The sequence below is a fragment of the Pangasianodon hypophthalmus genome, chromosome 1 (genome assembly GCF_027358585.1).
Source record: "Pangasianodon hypophthalmus isolate fPanHyp1 chromosome 1, fPanHyp1.pri, whole genome shotgun sequence".
In the NCBI taxonomy this organism is placed as follows: domain Eukaryota; kingdom Metazoa; phylum Chordata; class Actinopteri; order Siluriformes; family Pangasiidae; genus Pangasianodon; species Pangasianodon hypophthalmus.
This window is the reverse complement of record NC_069710.1, coordinates 25874750-25891169: the sequence shown is the minus strand read 5'-3', so window position 1 is coordinate 25891169 and position 16420 is coordinate 25874750. Positions and strand designations below refer to the sequence as shown.

At 42.0% G+C, this 16420-nt stretch overlaps 1 protein-coding gene across 1 annotated transcript; it reads right to left on the bottom strand.

Annotated features, from left to right (window-relative positions):
• Positions 1 to 3629: 3629 nt before the first annotated feature.
• On the bottom strand, positions 3630 to 15259 carry efna1b (ephrin-A1b). Its single transcript, XM_026944788.3, has 5 exons — positions 15012 to 15259; positions 6114 to 6409; positions 5208 to 5273; positions 4922 to 5032; positions 3630 to 4786 (listed from the first exon to the last, which is right to left on the bottom strand). Exons 1-5 carry the CDS (start codon positions 15101 to 15103, stop codon positions 4668 to 4670), a joined length of 684 nt encoding a protein of 227 aa, XP_026800589.1. The 5' UTR covers positions 15104 to 15259; the 3' UTR covers positions 3630 to 4667.
• Positions 15260 to 16420: the final 1161 nt, after the last annotated feature.

Here is a 16420-nt window from a genome sequence, read left to right as displayed (position 1 = left end):
CTCTGATTGGTTACTGAACCAGGAAGAACCACAGAAACCCAACCAATGGAGAACTAGCTCTACAGTCTGACGTGTTTCTGTAGCCCGGGTAGATTAACACGTTGGCAGCAAAAAGAACATGAGAATATTGTTTCTTTTAAAGTTTACTGAACTTTTCATTTACTGTAGCAGAAACTGTGACAGAAGTTCCGGCTGCAATTCAATTAAAGTTTAATATTAATGCGCCTATTGTAATACGTTTTCGTTTCCATAGTAACAGCTTATTCATTGGGACTTGTATCCTGGACGTAACATAAGCTGTTTTTTTTTTTGTCTTACAAAAAAAACACACTGCTGTGTGTTTGTGTTGTTGTGCATTCTTGGTGTGTCTCTCTTTTATATTTTTATACTTATATATATTTTTTATTTTTTATATCTTTATATCTGCTGCTGTAACAATGCAAATTTCCCCACTGGGGGACGAATAAAGAATTATCTTATCTTATCTTATCTTATCTTACTAACTTCAAGAGAGAGAAAAAACAGGCATTATAGCTATTATGATGTAATTGATAAAAGGAACAAATGTTCTACAAAATCAAATGTAACTCTAAATGGTTAAAAAGTATTGATAAATCATTGATAAATTCATGATTTTTCAATTGCTGTTATTTCCAATATCAGCAGGTCCACGGCAGTATAAGTTGGCAACAGTAACTCTGCTTCACATCAGGCCACGCCACACCACCCTGATTATTTTCCTGCAACAGCACACCCCATGATGTTTTATTCCTTACATAATCATTGATTGATTCATCGATTATGTATCCTTCATAATTAGATTTTTTGCTTTTGTGCTGTACTATCTGTAAAAGCATTTGGTAATTATACTGTCTTGTACTAGGCTACCAGAGTCCTTGGTTACTTTAATGCTGGAACAAAACATACTACAGGAGAGTGATTAAAAATCTCTTGTTTAATTGTATTTCATTTTAAATTTGTTGTTGTTGTTACCACTGTAACCACCACAGGAGCCTATCCTAGGAACACTGGGCGTAAGTTAGGATGTTATGTCTGTTTTTTTTTTTTTTTAACAACTGGTGACCTATGTGCTTGCAGAATGCCACACACAGTGAATATGAAAAGTCTACACTCCCCTGTTACATTTGCAGGTTTTTGTGATATAAAAAAAAAAAAAATGAAACCAAGATAAATCATGTCAGCTCTTTTTCCACCTTTAATGTAATATAGCAACCAACAAAATTCAAGTGAAAAACACAAACATTTAGAAATGAAACTACAATAACCTCGTTGCTCGAGTGTGCAAACCTGTTAACTAATACTTTGTTAAAGCACATTATGCTTGTAAACTAGCACTCAGTCTTTTTAGATAAGAGTCGACCAACTTAGCACATCCTGATTTGGCAATTTTTTCCACTCTTCCTTACAAAAATGCTCCAAAGCTAAAGCTAGAGAAGCTGCTGTGCATAGCCCTCTTCAAGTCATTCCACAGGTTTTCGATAGGATTTAGATCTGAGCTTTGACTGGGCTATTCCTTTATTGACTTGGATTTGTGCTTTGGGTCTTTTTGAAATGTTTCTTCATCTTCAGCTGTCTAACACAGGCCTGCAGGTTTTGTGCCAAAATAGATTGGTATTTTGAACTATCCATGATTCCCTCTATCTCGACTATAGCCCCAGTCCCAGCTGAAGAGAAGTAGCCCCACAGCACGATGCTGCCACCACCATGCTTCACTGTAGATATGGTGTTCATTGGGTGAGCTGTCTTGTTTTGGAGCTAAACATATCTTTAAAAATTATGCCCAAAAATTTCTACCTTGGTCTCATCAGATCATAACACATTTTGCCACATGGTTTGAAGTGATTTAGATGGGCTTGTTTTTTTTTTCTTTTCATGAGAAAGGCCTTCTGTCTAGCCACTCTACCCCATAGCCCAGACATGTGAAGAATACAAGAGATAGTTGTCCCATGCAGAGATGGACCAGTACTTGCCAGATATTTCTGCAGCTCCTTTAATGTTGCCATAGGTCATTTAGCAGCCTACCTGGTACGCTTTTGTCTTGTCCTATTATTAATTTTGGAGGGACGTCCTGTTTATTGTAACGTCACTGTGGTGCCCCATTTTCTGCACTTCTTGATGATGGCCTTCACGATGTTCCATTGTACATGTAATGTTTAGACAGTGAGATCCCGTACATTCTTTGTACACTCTTTGGCTTCAGCAGGTGGATAAAACCAAGAAGATGTTAAGAAACTCCTATAGAAACAGCTGATCTTTATTTGGGGTTAATCAAAATCACATCATTGATGACAGATATATGATAATTACGTTGAGCCATCTGGTCTAAAAGCAAAGTGTACTGTAGGATGCAGACCAAATACAGCCCAACACCCAATTAACAACATTCTTGCCATCAAGGACGGTAGTGGTTGCATTAGGGCTATTTTCAGCAGGAGGAACTGAAACGAGCTGTTGCCATCACAGGCAACATGGATGGAGCCAAATATAAGCAAAAGTTTGAGGAGAACCTGTTCCAGTCAGCCAGACATCTGCATTTAGGGTGAAATATATATGTTCCAACAGCACAATGAGCCAAAGCACAGGGTAAAATCTACAAAGGAATGACTCCAAAAAAAAAAAATAAAAAGATTTGTGCTCTGGAATGGCCAAAACCCAGACTTAAACCCAATTGAAAATCTTTGGCATGACCCGAAAATTGCTGTTCACCAACGTTTTCCATCTAATTTGGCAGAGTTGGAGAATGCACTGAGGGAATGTCTAAATCAAAATCTGCAAAGCTCATAGAGACACATCCAAGACAACTCAAACCTGTAACTGCTGCAAAAGGAGAGTTCACACTGAGGGGGTGAATACTTATCAATTAAGCAGTTTTAGATTTTTTTTATTTTCAAATAATTCTGAGAACATTTAAATACATTATTTTATTTCATGTCTGTAAAGAGTCTCTTCACAAGGAGCAGAAAACATATCCCATTCTGATATGCGTAAAGTTGATGTTGCAGTAAAGCCAAAAGAGAAATAATCATTGGGGGGTGAATACTTTCTGGAGGAGCTGTATAAAACAGAAAAGGTAAGCAGACAAATGTAGTGAGACTGATTGCTTGAGCATTCTACATGTGCAACTTCTGTCATTTCTTTGACCCCAACACCATCTGCATTAGAGCCATTTTCCTTTTCAGCAAAATTAGTGAAATCAATGGAACATTGTCTACAAGCTGGCAAATGTGCTGGCCAAACAAAACTAGCACAAGTATTGACTTTTCTCAGGAGAAAGTAGTAGAAAGTGGGGTGGAAGTGTCAGAGAAAATGCACTAAAGTGACGTCCTCGCACCCTGGTGACAGTTTACACTCCTGCCCCGTTCCCCCTTGCTCTCCTTTCATTCCCCCCCCCCTGGTGCTCGGGTGTTTGGATAGAGACTGTGAAGTCGTGGCCAGGGAAAGAGGGATGAAAAGAGGAACAGAGGAGAGGATAAGAGGGAGATGGAGCACAGAGCTGACATTTGGCTTGGCTAAGATGGGATTTGCTCACACCTCATGAATAAATCTTCAGAAAACCCCCAAAGTTTATGTGCCACTCTCAGCACTCAATAGTAAGAAAACACAACCAATTTTTTTTTAACGTATCACAATGTTTTTTTATTTTCTTTCACATTTTTGAACATTTTCATAATTAACAAATGCATTATATAACTCTCTATGTACACTCTTTACACAATTATTTACAGATCCACAGAAATAAAGAAAACACAGCTTGTCTTGTGAACTTTTAGAGTTCCACACTTCCCTGCGTCCATGAGTGTGTGTGTATGTACAGTTGTACTGAGCTTGTTCTAATGTCAGAGAAGACCAGCTCCTCCATCTCTCTCTCTCTCTCTCTCTCTCTCTTTCTCACACACACACACACACACACACACACACACACGCACGCACGCACGCACGCACGCACGCACCCTCAGCACAACTGTACATCTGTGGGTATATGTACATTTATGTCAGTTTGCTTGTATAAAACAGATTTAGTGTCTGTTAAATTACATATAGTGCTTCATTACATAAACCACCTTGTAGGCTTTGAGGCAAAAAAATAGGAAATCTGACAAAACGCTTGCAAATGGCTACATTTCAGGCTGCACATACATGACAACATGCACAAGTCTTTTTCCTCGGAGGACCAAGAGCAGGACATATTTGAGAATACCAGCATATTTGTTGGCTCACAGAGTTTGAGAACTTTTTTTATATATACCGTATATATGACACTAATAAAAAAAAAAAATGCAGTTACACAGTGGGTCCATTCAGATCTTCCAGCTGCTGCTTAAAGAAGACCTCCAATCTGTGCTCTTTACACAGACTACAAGAGTAAAGTAAAAAAAAGGCAAACAGGGATAGCTGTTAGGTAATAATCTTCCTCTTTAAAAACAAAGAGTATGGATAACAAATTTTTAAAAATCCAAATATCACAGTCACTCGCACAAACACAAGCACGTCACTCAACAACTTACACACCAGCACCCATGCTTCACATCATTTAACATATAAAAAAAAAATCTGTGTATAAAATCCATATTTTCAGATCCAGCAACCAGCGCTGGTAAAAAGTCTGTTCATCAGCAGGTCCAAATGGACCAGTGGAGAAGTCGGTCTCAGTGTAAGAGCAGGAGGAAGACAGGGACGAGTGTGATGATGAAGGAGACTGGTGTGATGTGAATGGCAGAGCTGCCTACACTCCTCTGAACGACTGGAATCATAGCAACAGGATCATCTAAATATAGAGGGAAAGAGAGAGGAGTGATGAGCACACGTCACGGCTGTGTAATTCGTGCAGATCTTTGTGAAATCCAATGCTGGAATAAACCCGCAGAGCTGAATGGAGGGATGACAGATTGACATTGCTCACCTGCCGGAAGCCTGTTGGATGGGTTGTGCACTCCTCCTGCGCCCATTCTTCCGTGCTTTCCTCCCTCCGTCTCCTCCTCTTTCTCTGTCGTCTTCTTGTGGTTTTTGGAACCTAAAAGCATCAATCAGCACCGTTACAAAATATGCAAGAAAGCTGTAATTAAACAGAACAGCTAAAAATAGCCGTGTCTCTCACCGGCGTCAGGTGTTAGCACATGCTATGCATGTGTTGAATAAAACAGGCCGTGGTTACTGCTAGGAATGCTAATAATGTATTTCGGGCTTACCATGAGGTCCGACTACGTCGACCTTTAGCCGCAGACAGTCGCTCCCATGCTGGTGCAGAGGCTTGGCTGTGGACACGAACAGATACAGGTGAACATATAGAAATGTTTAGAAAAGCAATAAAGGACATATTTAGTGGCAATAAAAATATATGGAAACTTTTAAACCTAAATTCAACTTCAGACAGCTGGTTCATATTTGTGTAAAGCTTTCTCACTGGTTCATTAGACTACATCAAGGAGTAAATGTCCCACAGTGCATACAGATCATGGTGGAAACGTGTGCTAGGGTCACAGTTTATCGTGCCAAATAAGTCCAAACTTAAATTCAGCAGCAAGGCAAGTATTAAATTTGCTGACCAGCCTGGCTCTAGGGTGCTTGTAACCCATGAAAGTGCTTAGATATATTTTTTTTAAAAACCCTTAATGGGAAAATGACATCTCTGACTTATATTCCTCACTCTTGTAACTACAGACCTTTATTCTTATCTTCACCTAATTACTGAATAATGTCCTTATAAGGAGTTTAAGGGGTGAAAATGAACTTAAGCAAGATTTTTGCCAGGTGTATTCTTTAAAAAGATGGCAATACTTCACATTTCTTTCTCACAGTGTACAATAACACCCCTATGTTACACTCAGAAATAAAGGTACGAAACTGTTCCTAAGGTGGTACCAAGTGTGTATCTTTTGCACCTTTAGTATGCATCCTTTAGAGTAAATCTTTAAAAATACAGTAAAGCTTTCAATTATGCACCTTATATTCTTGCTTCTAGGTGAAAGATACATATTAAATGTACAGTTTGGTACCTTTATGTTTGAGAGTGTATATTATCCCCTATGCTATTTTTCTGTACTCTTCCTACACCTCACACATCTCAGCTTGATCGTATTTGGTGTGACACTCACAGATGTAGTAGTAGCTCTCTCCTTGGCGGAACTCCTTGCCCAGCGTGAAAGGTGTGAAGCGTTGGAACTTTTCGGAGAACTTCTCGGGTGCGTGGGCAGCGAAGGGCCTGGAGCACTCCCAGCGCAGCTGATCAAACGAATGCGGCTTGCACACCTCATAGTCCTCCAAGTCCACCATGTAGAGGACGTAGCGCTCGGCCTGCTGGGACGGGATCTCACCACGTTTGTAGTGTGGGCAGATGATGTCCAGGTAGTCGTTGATGCGCACGTGCACCGTGTATTCGTCACCCATGAAGCTGGAGAGAGGGGAAAAAAGACGATTGATTATGATCTTAACATTGGTGTTAGATTAGAGATAAGTGTTAATGCAGAATTCTCAAGACAAAGACATAGGGAAAAATAACACGCCCAAAAGAAGCAAGCATCAATCCGAAGCAAAACAGCGGCTGATAGACATTACCTATGCGAGATCATGTACCCGTTACCTCGTATTACTGGTTTGGTCAAAGGACATAAACAACTTTTTTATGACCCCACCTCCTCCTCTTCCCCCTCCTCCGTGTCTCGGTCACTGTTTTTGTTTCTGTTTTCTGTCATGTATGTTATGTGAAGAATTTGGATTGCATGATAAGGTAAGACAAGAGTCTGTCATGACCGTCTGGGTCCAAATATCTTTCTCTTATTTGTTAACTCACGCTCACTCTTTTGTCTCTTCATCATGCAATGTTTATAATTATACAACTTTGAACTTTTGCACATGCCGCTGCTAGTCATGACCCGTGTCCTGCCATCTTTCCTTCATTTATCAAAACGGAGACGGCTCAGGAGACGCCCAGGCTCCGTCTGCCTTCCTGGCCGTCCCCCTCAGTGTGTTTACGGCTTTTTGTCTGTGTCTGTCTCCGTCATTCCTCATGTTTTCCTGTCTTCCCTTTTGCCATGAACAGATTGTCTACTTTCATCATTGTGGTGAACGTTTTACCAGATGAACACCTGAAATTTCTGTTCTTTTTGTCACTTTTTTATTTACCTCATCGATGAGTATAAGTGATTCAAATCCTGTGGAAAAAAGCAACACTTAAGAATGATTTACAGTGATTGCAGTTTTGGATTTGACTAAGTGTGTAATTTTTTTCCTAAATGCACCCCTCTCCTGTGGTGACCGTGAGGCCTGGTTGCACAGCAACGTTTAGATCCTGCTGTCTAACGAGATGCCTGATTGGCTGCTACTACCCAGCCGTGTTACTATGCTATAAACTCCGCTCGCAGATTTGCATTTTACAAACCCTAGGTTTTTAAGCAGTACATAACTGACCTGCAAGCTTGTGTTTGTGTGTGTGTGTGTGTGTGTGTGTGTTGCCATCAAAGTAAAGGCTGCCCTCTCCGCCCTCGCCCTCTCGCAATTTCTCTCATGTTGTTGTTGTCAGGACCCCTGGTTGAGTTTCAGACAGAGACACGCTGGCTCCTGCACCTCAGTCACACACTCACACACTCACACACCTCCATCTCGCACCACTGTTGTTCTCTGTTAGAATTAGCAGACCTGTCAAAACAGCCTCACAGTCTATTCAGAATGGGGTAAACACACACACACAGACACACACACACTGCTCTTGTTAGCACAGGCTGCTGCTGGGATTAGAGCCCATCTCGCCTAGCTTGTAATCAAAGCCACGTTCAAACGGCGGGGTGTATATGCTGCTAAGCCTGTAGAATTTTCACCGTGTGGGAAAATGACACGTGTTGTCTGTTTTGTAGCAAAGCACATGAATGTCTGAGAATAATCAGCATTCTGCTAATCCAGTAAATCATAGCAGCACTTGCTCTTAAACCTGACTGCTCTTCTTTATTGACCAGAGAAACACTCTCTTAATCACCCTGACAGATGTGATTCAGTCAGCTCCACGGCTTTAAACATGACACGATACCAGGAAAGTCTTGCTTAACAGAAATCACACACTAGCTTACTAGCAAACTGAGCGAATGTGAATGATTATTGTTAAGAATTATCTTGCTATGGTGACAAGATTGGCTACAGTAAAAGAAAAAAAAATATGTCTGTGCAAAACCCAGACTCTTAATACTGAAATCTCACTCATGGAACTCATGGTGTGTCAAAGTGAGGTAATTTGCTAGCAGTTAGCTTGCTAGCTATTTAGGAAGACATTTGGGAGTTTCTATGTCACTTTTTTATGTATAATCTGAGATCCTGGTATTTTTATGAGATCTAGAGACATCCCTGGCCCATATATATTCACTTCTTGGCCACAAGACGTATTAAGCTGTATATTGTTCAACACAGGGTATTGCTAATGGTTTAAAATGACATGGTCATTTGAACAGTCTCCCTTGCTTTTTCTCTCGCATTCTCTCATCCCCCGCTCCTGTTCTTTGAAGCAGAGTTGATTAGGAGCTGTTTAAGACCTGCTTGCAATGTGGTTCTCTAAAAAAGGAGGAGTCTAAATGAGGCGTCATTAACACACTTCAGGTTTTGCTTACTGAAGTGCTGGTGTTTGGTGATGCCTGCAGTAAATGTGTATTACTAATACAGTGTGTGTGTGTGTTTAATATATCTGCCTTGATCCAAGGCCTAACAATCACACAAGCGTGTTCTGTTGTTTTTCCCTCTTGACCACGCCACTTCAAACGCTTGCTCAGCTTGTGCAGTCGGCCCGTGCTCTCTTTCCCGTGTGACAGTTAGCACAGTGAGGTGCTGGCTAAGAGTGAGTGAGGGATGTTGGTGTGAAATCAACTGAAGATCAAGCTGCTTCACTCTGTTTCCCTCATCTATCTATCCCCATTCCCTCTGTTCACTCTGTGTCTCTAGGAGTCTGTGCAGCTGCAGGGCCTCAGGCTCAGGCTGAGCTGAGAACACACTGTCTGTGTGTGTGTGTCTACAGAATGCTTAAGGTGCTAAGATTAGAGACCTTCATACTGTCCAAAAGCTCTGTCTGCCATATGTTATGTGTGCTTTTGAATTTCTGTGTGTGTGTGTATGTGTGTGTGTGTGTGTGTGTGTGTGTGTGTGTGTGTGTGAGAGAGTGAAGAGCGTGTCTCGAGATGTACAAGATGCAGGTTCAGCGTTCGGTCCGAACCATTTTTCTTTCTCCCTCTGGAATGTCTCAAGCTGCAGAGCCGTCAAGCAGGTCAGCAGAGTCAAAGTGCAGGGTCAGACGTTTCACACACACTGTAGGAGTCGGCACGAAACACACACATGCACGTTACACAACATGTTCAGACAGTCAGCACTGAACACATGTCCTCCACAACAACTGCACTATAATGGCAGTCGGCAGTCAGCACTTCACACACACACACACACACACACACACACACACACACACTACACTTGCACACCTGTGTATTCAGTTTCTGGAAAACCTTACCAGGGGAGAGGGGGGTGACAGCATGTTGTGACAAGCATTTTGATTCTATTTTGGCTTTGTTCTTAGACTGCTGGGTAATAAAACCAGTCTATCCACACCCACACACACACACACACAAACACCTTTATTCCCTATAAGCAACTCTGTTACCAGTGGAATTTTGGGGGAATTCCATATTACTGGATTAGTTGTAGACTGCCAGTTGCTTGGAAATATTACGACATGATATTGATAACATGACGAACTTCGTCACAATACACTTTTCTTACCATCAGTAGTTGTAGAAGATCGACTGACTCCACTGCTACTCATTCATTGGTCTGATTTATTTTTTGGTGTATATTTAAACAGAAATATATCTGAAACTTTCACATCATCCAAATGCTTATTAAATTTCACACAGCTATTTAGCAGGGACTTTATTAGCATAAATGAAGATCATGGTACATATCATGTGTGGCGGAAATGTCTTCAAATGTGGCAGTGTATTTCTGCCGTATTGCCCAAGCCTAATGCTAATAAGCAGCTGATTCTCTGTCTATCGATCATGGCAGTAATTAGCCCAGCCACAGAGGACCAGGCTGGAATACTAAGCGGCTCATCCACCATTCCCAAGTGGAATTATTACACTGAGCCTACGGATCGCATAGCCGCTGTTTGCTAGCTTCTCTACTGCCACCCCACAGACAGGGAGACAGAGAGAGAGAGAGAGAGAGAGAGAGAGAGAGAGAGAGAGAGTGTTTGTGTGTGCCAGACAGTGAAATCTTAATCAACTCAACGATGTGACTTTTTGTCCCTACATTTTCGGTGGCCACCTCTTTAAAAACTCATTGGAGACGGCTTGCCCATTTTTTTCGCAGCCTCCCAAATCCATCCCATCCATCACTGTCCCCATCTCTCCTCCCCCTCTTTGTCCATCTTTTATTTTTCTGTCTTCAGCCCATCCCCCTCTCCCTCAGTATTTCTCCCTTTTCTCTTTAAGATCACATAATAAACCTCTTCATTGGGACTAATTTTTAAACGAATGACCCTTTCATTCTGTCTGACCCCATCACCCCTCCACCCATCCCCCTCGTCCCTCGTCCCTCTTTCTCTGTCTTTCTGTTTTTAATGCCCTCTCTCCCTGTCTCTTTCACTTTTAAATGGATGCTAATTGCTAGCTGGTAGGACATCCTGTGAATCCGTAAACCCATTGCAAGCCATGCATGAAGTCATCTGACGCTACACTGTTAATAGGATATGGATTTTGTCTTTATTAATTTGTGTCTGAGTAAAAACAATCAGACATACAGCCATTATGATAATGACTCACTTTGAACACTCCCCTAGGTGGCAACAGTGAGTTAGCTGTGATACTAAGGCTGGATGTAAAGTAATCCAATCAGGCTAGACGACGGAGCAGACACTAATTAAAACACCCGGGCCTCGTGTGTAAACAACCACTGCCAGATCATGCGTGCTACGCTACGACAAGTGTGGTGCACCAGATCGCAAACAGTGTGTACACGATGAGAACAATACCTCTCAGAGTACTACAAAAGCGGTGACAGGAAAACGCTGACTCTTTAGTGTGGTGAGAATCCAAACACTAATCAGCGTGGGAGACAGAGAACGGAGATGGTGTAGAAAAACACTACGACCAAGAAAAAAACGAAATGCAGGAAAAGAACAGAGGAGCGACTGTGAGAATGGGGACGTGAAGAAGAAATCAGAGGCAAAGGAGGAAGTCTGGGATGGAGATAAGATGGAGAGGTGGAGCATGGGGCTGAAAGTAAGGAAAACATAAGAAGGGAACAGAATGGGGTGAAAAACAACTTAAAATCAGATATCTACTTACTGTGAACCTACATTATAGGAATTACTGAATCATTACTTCATGAGTCAATCTAGGATTGCGTCTTCTTTCATTCAAATATAGAAATAATAGATAGAACCCAATCTAATATGTGGCAATGTAGTATATAAAAGATCATGACTGCTGATTCCTTTTCCGATTATATATTTTACATGCATAAACACTGACTGGGGTGGGATTTCGGATTACTGGCTCCTATTTAAAACTCTGGGATGATTTTGGTGTGAATGGTTTCGTCTGCCTGGATTACAAACCTGCACCCGTAATCTGAGCCTGAACTCTGGCCTTACAGCAGATTACAGTCCTCTGTATGCACACAGCTGTGCCCATGTCTGTGTGTAATTAAAGCAAAACTGTCAGAGGAAGGCTTAGAAAAGACAGACAACACTATTCAGAACAAGAGAATAAGGTTTACTTTAGCAAGCATTTAAACAGCTACTTCAAAGCTACTTTTGCTGAAGAAACGCTGCCTTCTACTCACACCTCTCAACACCACTAGAGTCCTACAAAAATAGAGTCAATAAAATGTACAGACCTACAGCCAGTAACAATACACATGCCTCAATAAAATGCTACACACAGGAGGAGTAGGTTTTGTCTGTGTATTGAACTAGTAAAAGGACAAAAAGTACTTCGCTGCTCACCCTAAAAACAGGGAGGCGACTGCATCTGAGGGAAGGACTGAGCAAGGGAGTGGAGATGGTGAGTGGAACGGAGAGGTACTGGGAAAAAGGAGGAGAGGGAGAGGGAGAGAGGGAGAGAGAGAGAGAGAGAGAGAGAGAGAGATGGGGAAATGTCCAGAGGATGAGTGGACAGCTGACGGTCAAGTATAGCAGTGCATCTGCTGCCAGCCCTCTACACTTACTAAATATACCCAAATCAGACATTGTGTGTGTGTGTGTGTGTGTGTGTGTGACCTGTATATCAGAGGGCACTGAATAAAGCCAGTCCCCCTCACTGACAGTCTAAATGCTGATGAACAGATGTTAAAAAACCTAAAAACACACTGTCCTGACCCAGTGATTTCTGCCTCAGCTGTTAATAACTTCATTATGTTTTCCCCCCTTCAGAGCACAAACACATATACACACTGCAAGCTGAGGCACGCCATCACTGCTGGAACAGACACTCACAAACAAGTTCGCGTAACCCAGACGGGGTGTAGAGACATCAGACCTGACAGGCCTGTCACCCTGAGCATACACACGCTTAACCAGAGAGACGACTTTCTAAAGATGCACGCAAGGGATTAAATCATTACCGTCCACACTCCATCATAAACAGCTGCACACACGCCACACACACACACCCACCCGGGGCAACTGGTGTGTTTCATGCCCAAGCTTGTGTGTGTGTGTGTGTGTGTGTATACGACTCTGGCAGGTTCTCGGATAACACATGAGTAGGGTGGCAGTCCACGAGGACCATCCATTAGGGACTAATCCACTCAGCGATTGATTAATTGAGCATTATGGTGTGATTCATCACTGTATTGGGGAAATTCACAGAAACACTAATCTCTGACTGCATTAGCAGAATCTAAGTGGAAACTAGCAAAGAAATGCAAGTGAAAAGAGAAGATTAAATGTAATTGATGAAGCAACACTGTATTTCCTCCCTTCCAGCGAGGGCGAGATTGAGAGGCTTTACAGTGAAAATGCTGTATAAATAGCAAGCCTCCAACCAGATTATGGCATTATGTTCATTGTAAGTGTGTTGTGTGCTGTTTACAAATAAGACGACAGCTTGTGTGCCTACGACTTGCGAGTGTATTTTAAGGCTGTCTAAATTTAGTAGTGGTCAGAAGACTGCCTCATGTTATACGAATTTGTTATCTCCGTTATGCAAGTGGAAGCTTTAGCATGAATGTGGACCATACAGAGATTAAAATGAAAAGAAAAATGGACCATAGATAAGCTGCTGCCATACAATTTTTCTCTCCTTTCCAACTCCTCTCTTACTGAAATATAATCATTTCTACTCTCTTGTTCTGCTAATTCTCAGCATCCCCGACTGAATTCTCTCTTCTCCTCACACCCTTCCGCCCAAGCTGAAAGAGTTCGGCTTTGACCACGCATTCTCTTTACCTCTCCCTCCCTCATCCAGCTGTTGCTCTGTCTCACTCTCTCTGCGCTCCGTGCTGACGGATGGTGAGTCAGACTGTGCTGAGTCTGGTTAAAGCAGGAACAGGTAGCCGAAAGTTACGCAACTGCATTAACAGTGACGCACTATACAACATGTGACTGACTAACAGCGCACCCTGAGAGTAGCTCACAACACCACCCCAAAAAATTCCAATGGGACTATTACAGATATTCTGATAAAACAGTCATGACACTTGCTTCCTCGTTATCATCACGGGGAAAATACACAAGAAACCATAAAAGATGTTTATGACAAAGCATGTGACTGCGGCTCACTGACCTGTAAGACATATTCCTGTGCACCTCTATTAAGACTTAACACCCTGGCCACTAAAAGGCTATAAAATTCCACAATTCTGTCTTCAGGTTTTGCTCTAAAAGCTCAATACTATCACCCTGAACGCCCTGTCTCGTATTGATCCCCGTAAAGTGCCTGTTTGTCATTTCAACCTTTCTATGCAGAGTGAAATGAGAACACAATCAATTACACAAACTACTTTAAAACCCCATTTCTGCACACACACACACACAGAGCTAAAATCGACTTTGTTGAACTAACGCCTACTGTGTTTACACAATTCCAGATGGACATGTATGAACACAGTAAAGGTTAATTTAACCTTGGGGGAATTTGAGTGCAGATTTGAGCTTCATTCACAGTCTAATTGCACTGGCAGGGCTGTGTGCCTTCTTGCCCCTAGTAACACACTGTAACATAAGACTTCCCTTAAAATTAGTAGCCTACTACAGACATGCCTACTGTCTAGCTTGCTTATGGCTGTCTATTTATTGCTCTGGACATGTGTGTGTGTGTGTGTGTGTGTGTGTGTGAATGGCAGAATCCTACAGAAGTGTGTGACTGCATTTAATCTAATTAGTCTAACTGTTTGTGGTCATGTTTTATCCCTGTGTGTGTGTGTGTGTGTGTGTGTGTGTGTGTGTGTGACAGAATCCTACAGAGGTGTGTGATTGTATTTAATCTGATTAGTCTAACTGTTTGTGGTGATGCTTTATCCCGGTGTGTGTGTGTGTGTGTGTGTGTGTGTGTTAGGGTGGGGGGATTAAAAGGGTCTGAAGTAATTACAGTCCAGTTAGTGTAATTTAAAGCTTGGAACCAGATATAAATCCGAAACCTCCTGACACACACACACACACACACACACAACAAGAGTATAATCATGAAAATGAAATACTGCATTCTCACTCTTACATGTTGGAGCAAATAAACAAAATGCGTTATGAGACTTGTGTTTGTGAACAAGCCCATAATCCATCCACTATTAAAGCTCGCAAAAGCGACTTCCCTCGTGCCTTGTTTATAGTGCGCGCGCGATATGGAGAAATCCTGTTAATTCCAGTTTTAATCCCAATATTGCATGCATGCATGAAGTCAAGTACACTAGTGCAGTAAGACACGCAGTGGCTACAGTGTGAATGCGCAGCTTTGTGCAGACAGAATAAAGAAATAAAAGAGGAAACCAAGAGAAGAAGCACAATAGTAGAGAAAACTACTCACTTTGGGTTGCTGCTGTTCCAGTAGACGCTGTGGCGCTCCGCGGACACGCACCAGGCGCTCAGCAGCGCGCACACCAACCACAGAAAATCCATCCGTCACTCTTAATGAAGTTAGTCTTCAAAAGGAAGAACGCAAAATGACAGCAGAGAAAACGCGAGGCTCCTCTTGCCTGACTGTAAAGAGCTGTATGAGTAAAACACAAACACTAACCAACAAAACAAGCGCACGAGAGAATAAACACAGAGCGCGCGCGTGTGCTGCCAGTTTTAATAGACGGCCACGCCTCTTCAAGTAGATCGACCAATAGCAAGGATGAAGTACATTTTGGTCACGCCCACGCGTAGTGTGTTTTTCTTTTTTTTTTTCAGTCTGATCTCAGCTTCGGTGAATAAATTACTACACTTGAGGCGAGTTGTGTTAATGGTTTGAGCCCAACAAAAACCCCCCAAAAAAACCCACACAAATCCGCGTTTCAAATAAACACCTCATTCCGACATCCTAGACACGTCAACAAAACCTTTCTGTCAAATAATCCAGTGTGTGTGAGTGTTTCTGACATGCTTTACTGTTTACTCAGCCTTTTTTCGTTGGAGTTTTGTCAGAATTCCAGTCTGGCCTAAACGGCATTAGTCCAAGACAACAACAACACTTCAACCTACATATTCTTTCAGACAGAATGTTGGGTGAGAGCTCATAAAATAATATTTTTGGAAGATTATATAGCTTGAGTGTCAGCACTGACAACAAAAACAGGCTTTTCGTGGGTGTCAGTCAAACTGCATAATCCCAGCAATCCTTCTCTGTGTGTGATAAGGATATCATGGCCTCCCCTGTAGAGTCACCAGGGCTTTTCCTTCTTTCATCCCACTCATCCAGCGGCTCCTGGTGTTCTTAACCTAGTTTGGGAGCTCAGCCAGCCTTGGGGCAGCATGGAGACACCCAACCCCCTCATTAACCCAAAAACCTGGAGGACAGAATTGGAAACAGGAGAGAGTAAAGTGTATGTTTGCCTGTTTTCTTCAGGCTCGGCCGAGGCCGGGGCAGGCACACACACGTCTCGTGCTGCCTGAGACTCCAGATAAGGGCTATTAGTCAGGATTGAGTGTGAGTGCATGAATAAGCATGGTTGGTTTAACCATGTGTTTGGCTCAGTAATGTGTCATTTTCTCTTAATCTAAAGATCTGAACCTAGTATGGGGTCTGGCTTTGTGTGTGTCTATGTGTGTTTGTGTGTGTGGGGGCGTGGTTTGTGTTGAACTCTCATTAGATATAAATCTTCTCTGCTAACTTCACAAGTTTCAGAGTTTAAAAAAAAAAAGAATTTCCTAATATATTCTTCACTTATTATCATCTATTGCTTTTCATTTGTATGTTCTTAGTGGCTTTCTTATTTGCAATTCTGCTCTGTT

Excerpts from the sequence above, each read along its gene's own strand:
- efna1b (XM_026944788.3), bottom strand. The coding sequence starts at position 15,103 with ATGGATTTTCTGTGGTTGGTGTGCGCGCTGCTGAGCGCCTGGTGCGTG. Across the intron at positions 6,410-15,011 it reads TGGAACAGCAGCAACCCAAA|CTTCATGGGTGACGAATACA; the intron begins GTGAGTAGTTTT and ends CCCTCTCTCCAG. Across the intron at positions 4,787-4,921 it reads ATCCAACAGGCTTCCGGCAG|ATGATCCTGTTGCTATGATT; the intron begins GTGAGCAATGTC and ends CTCTATATTTAG.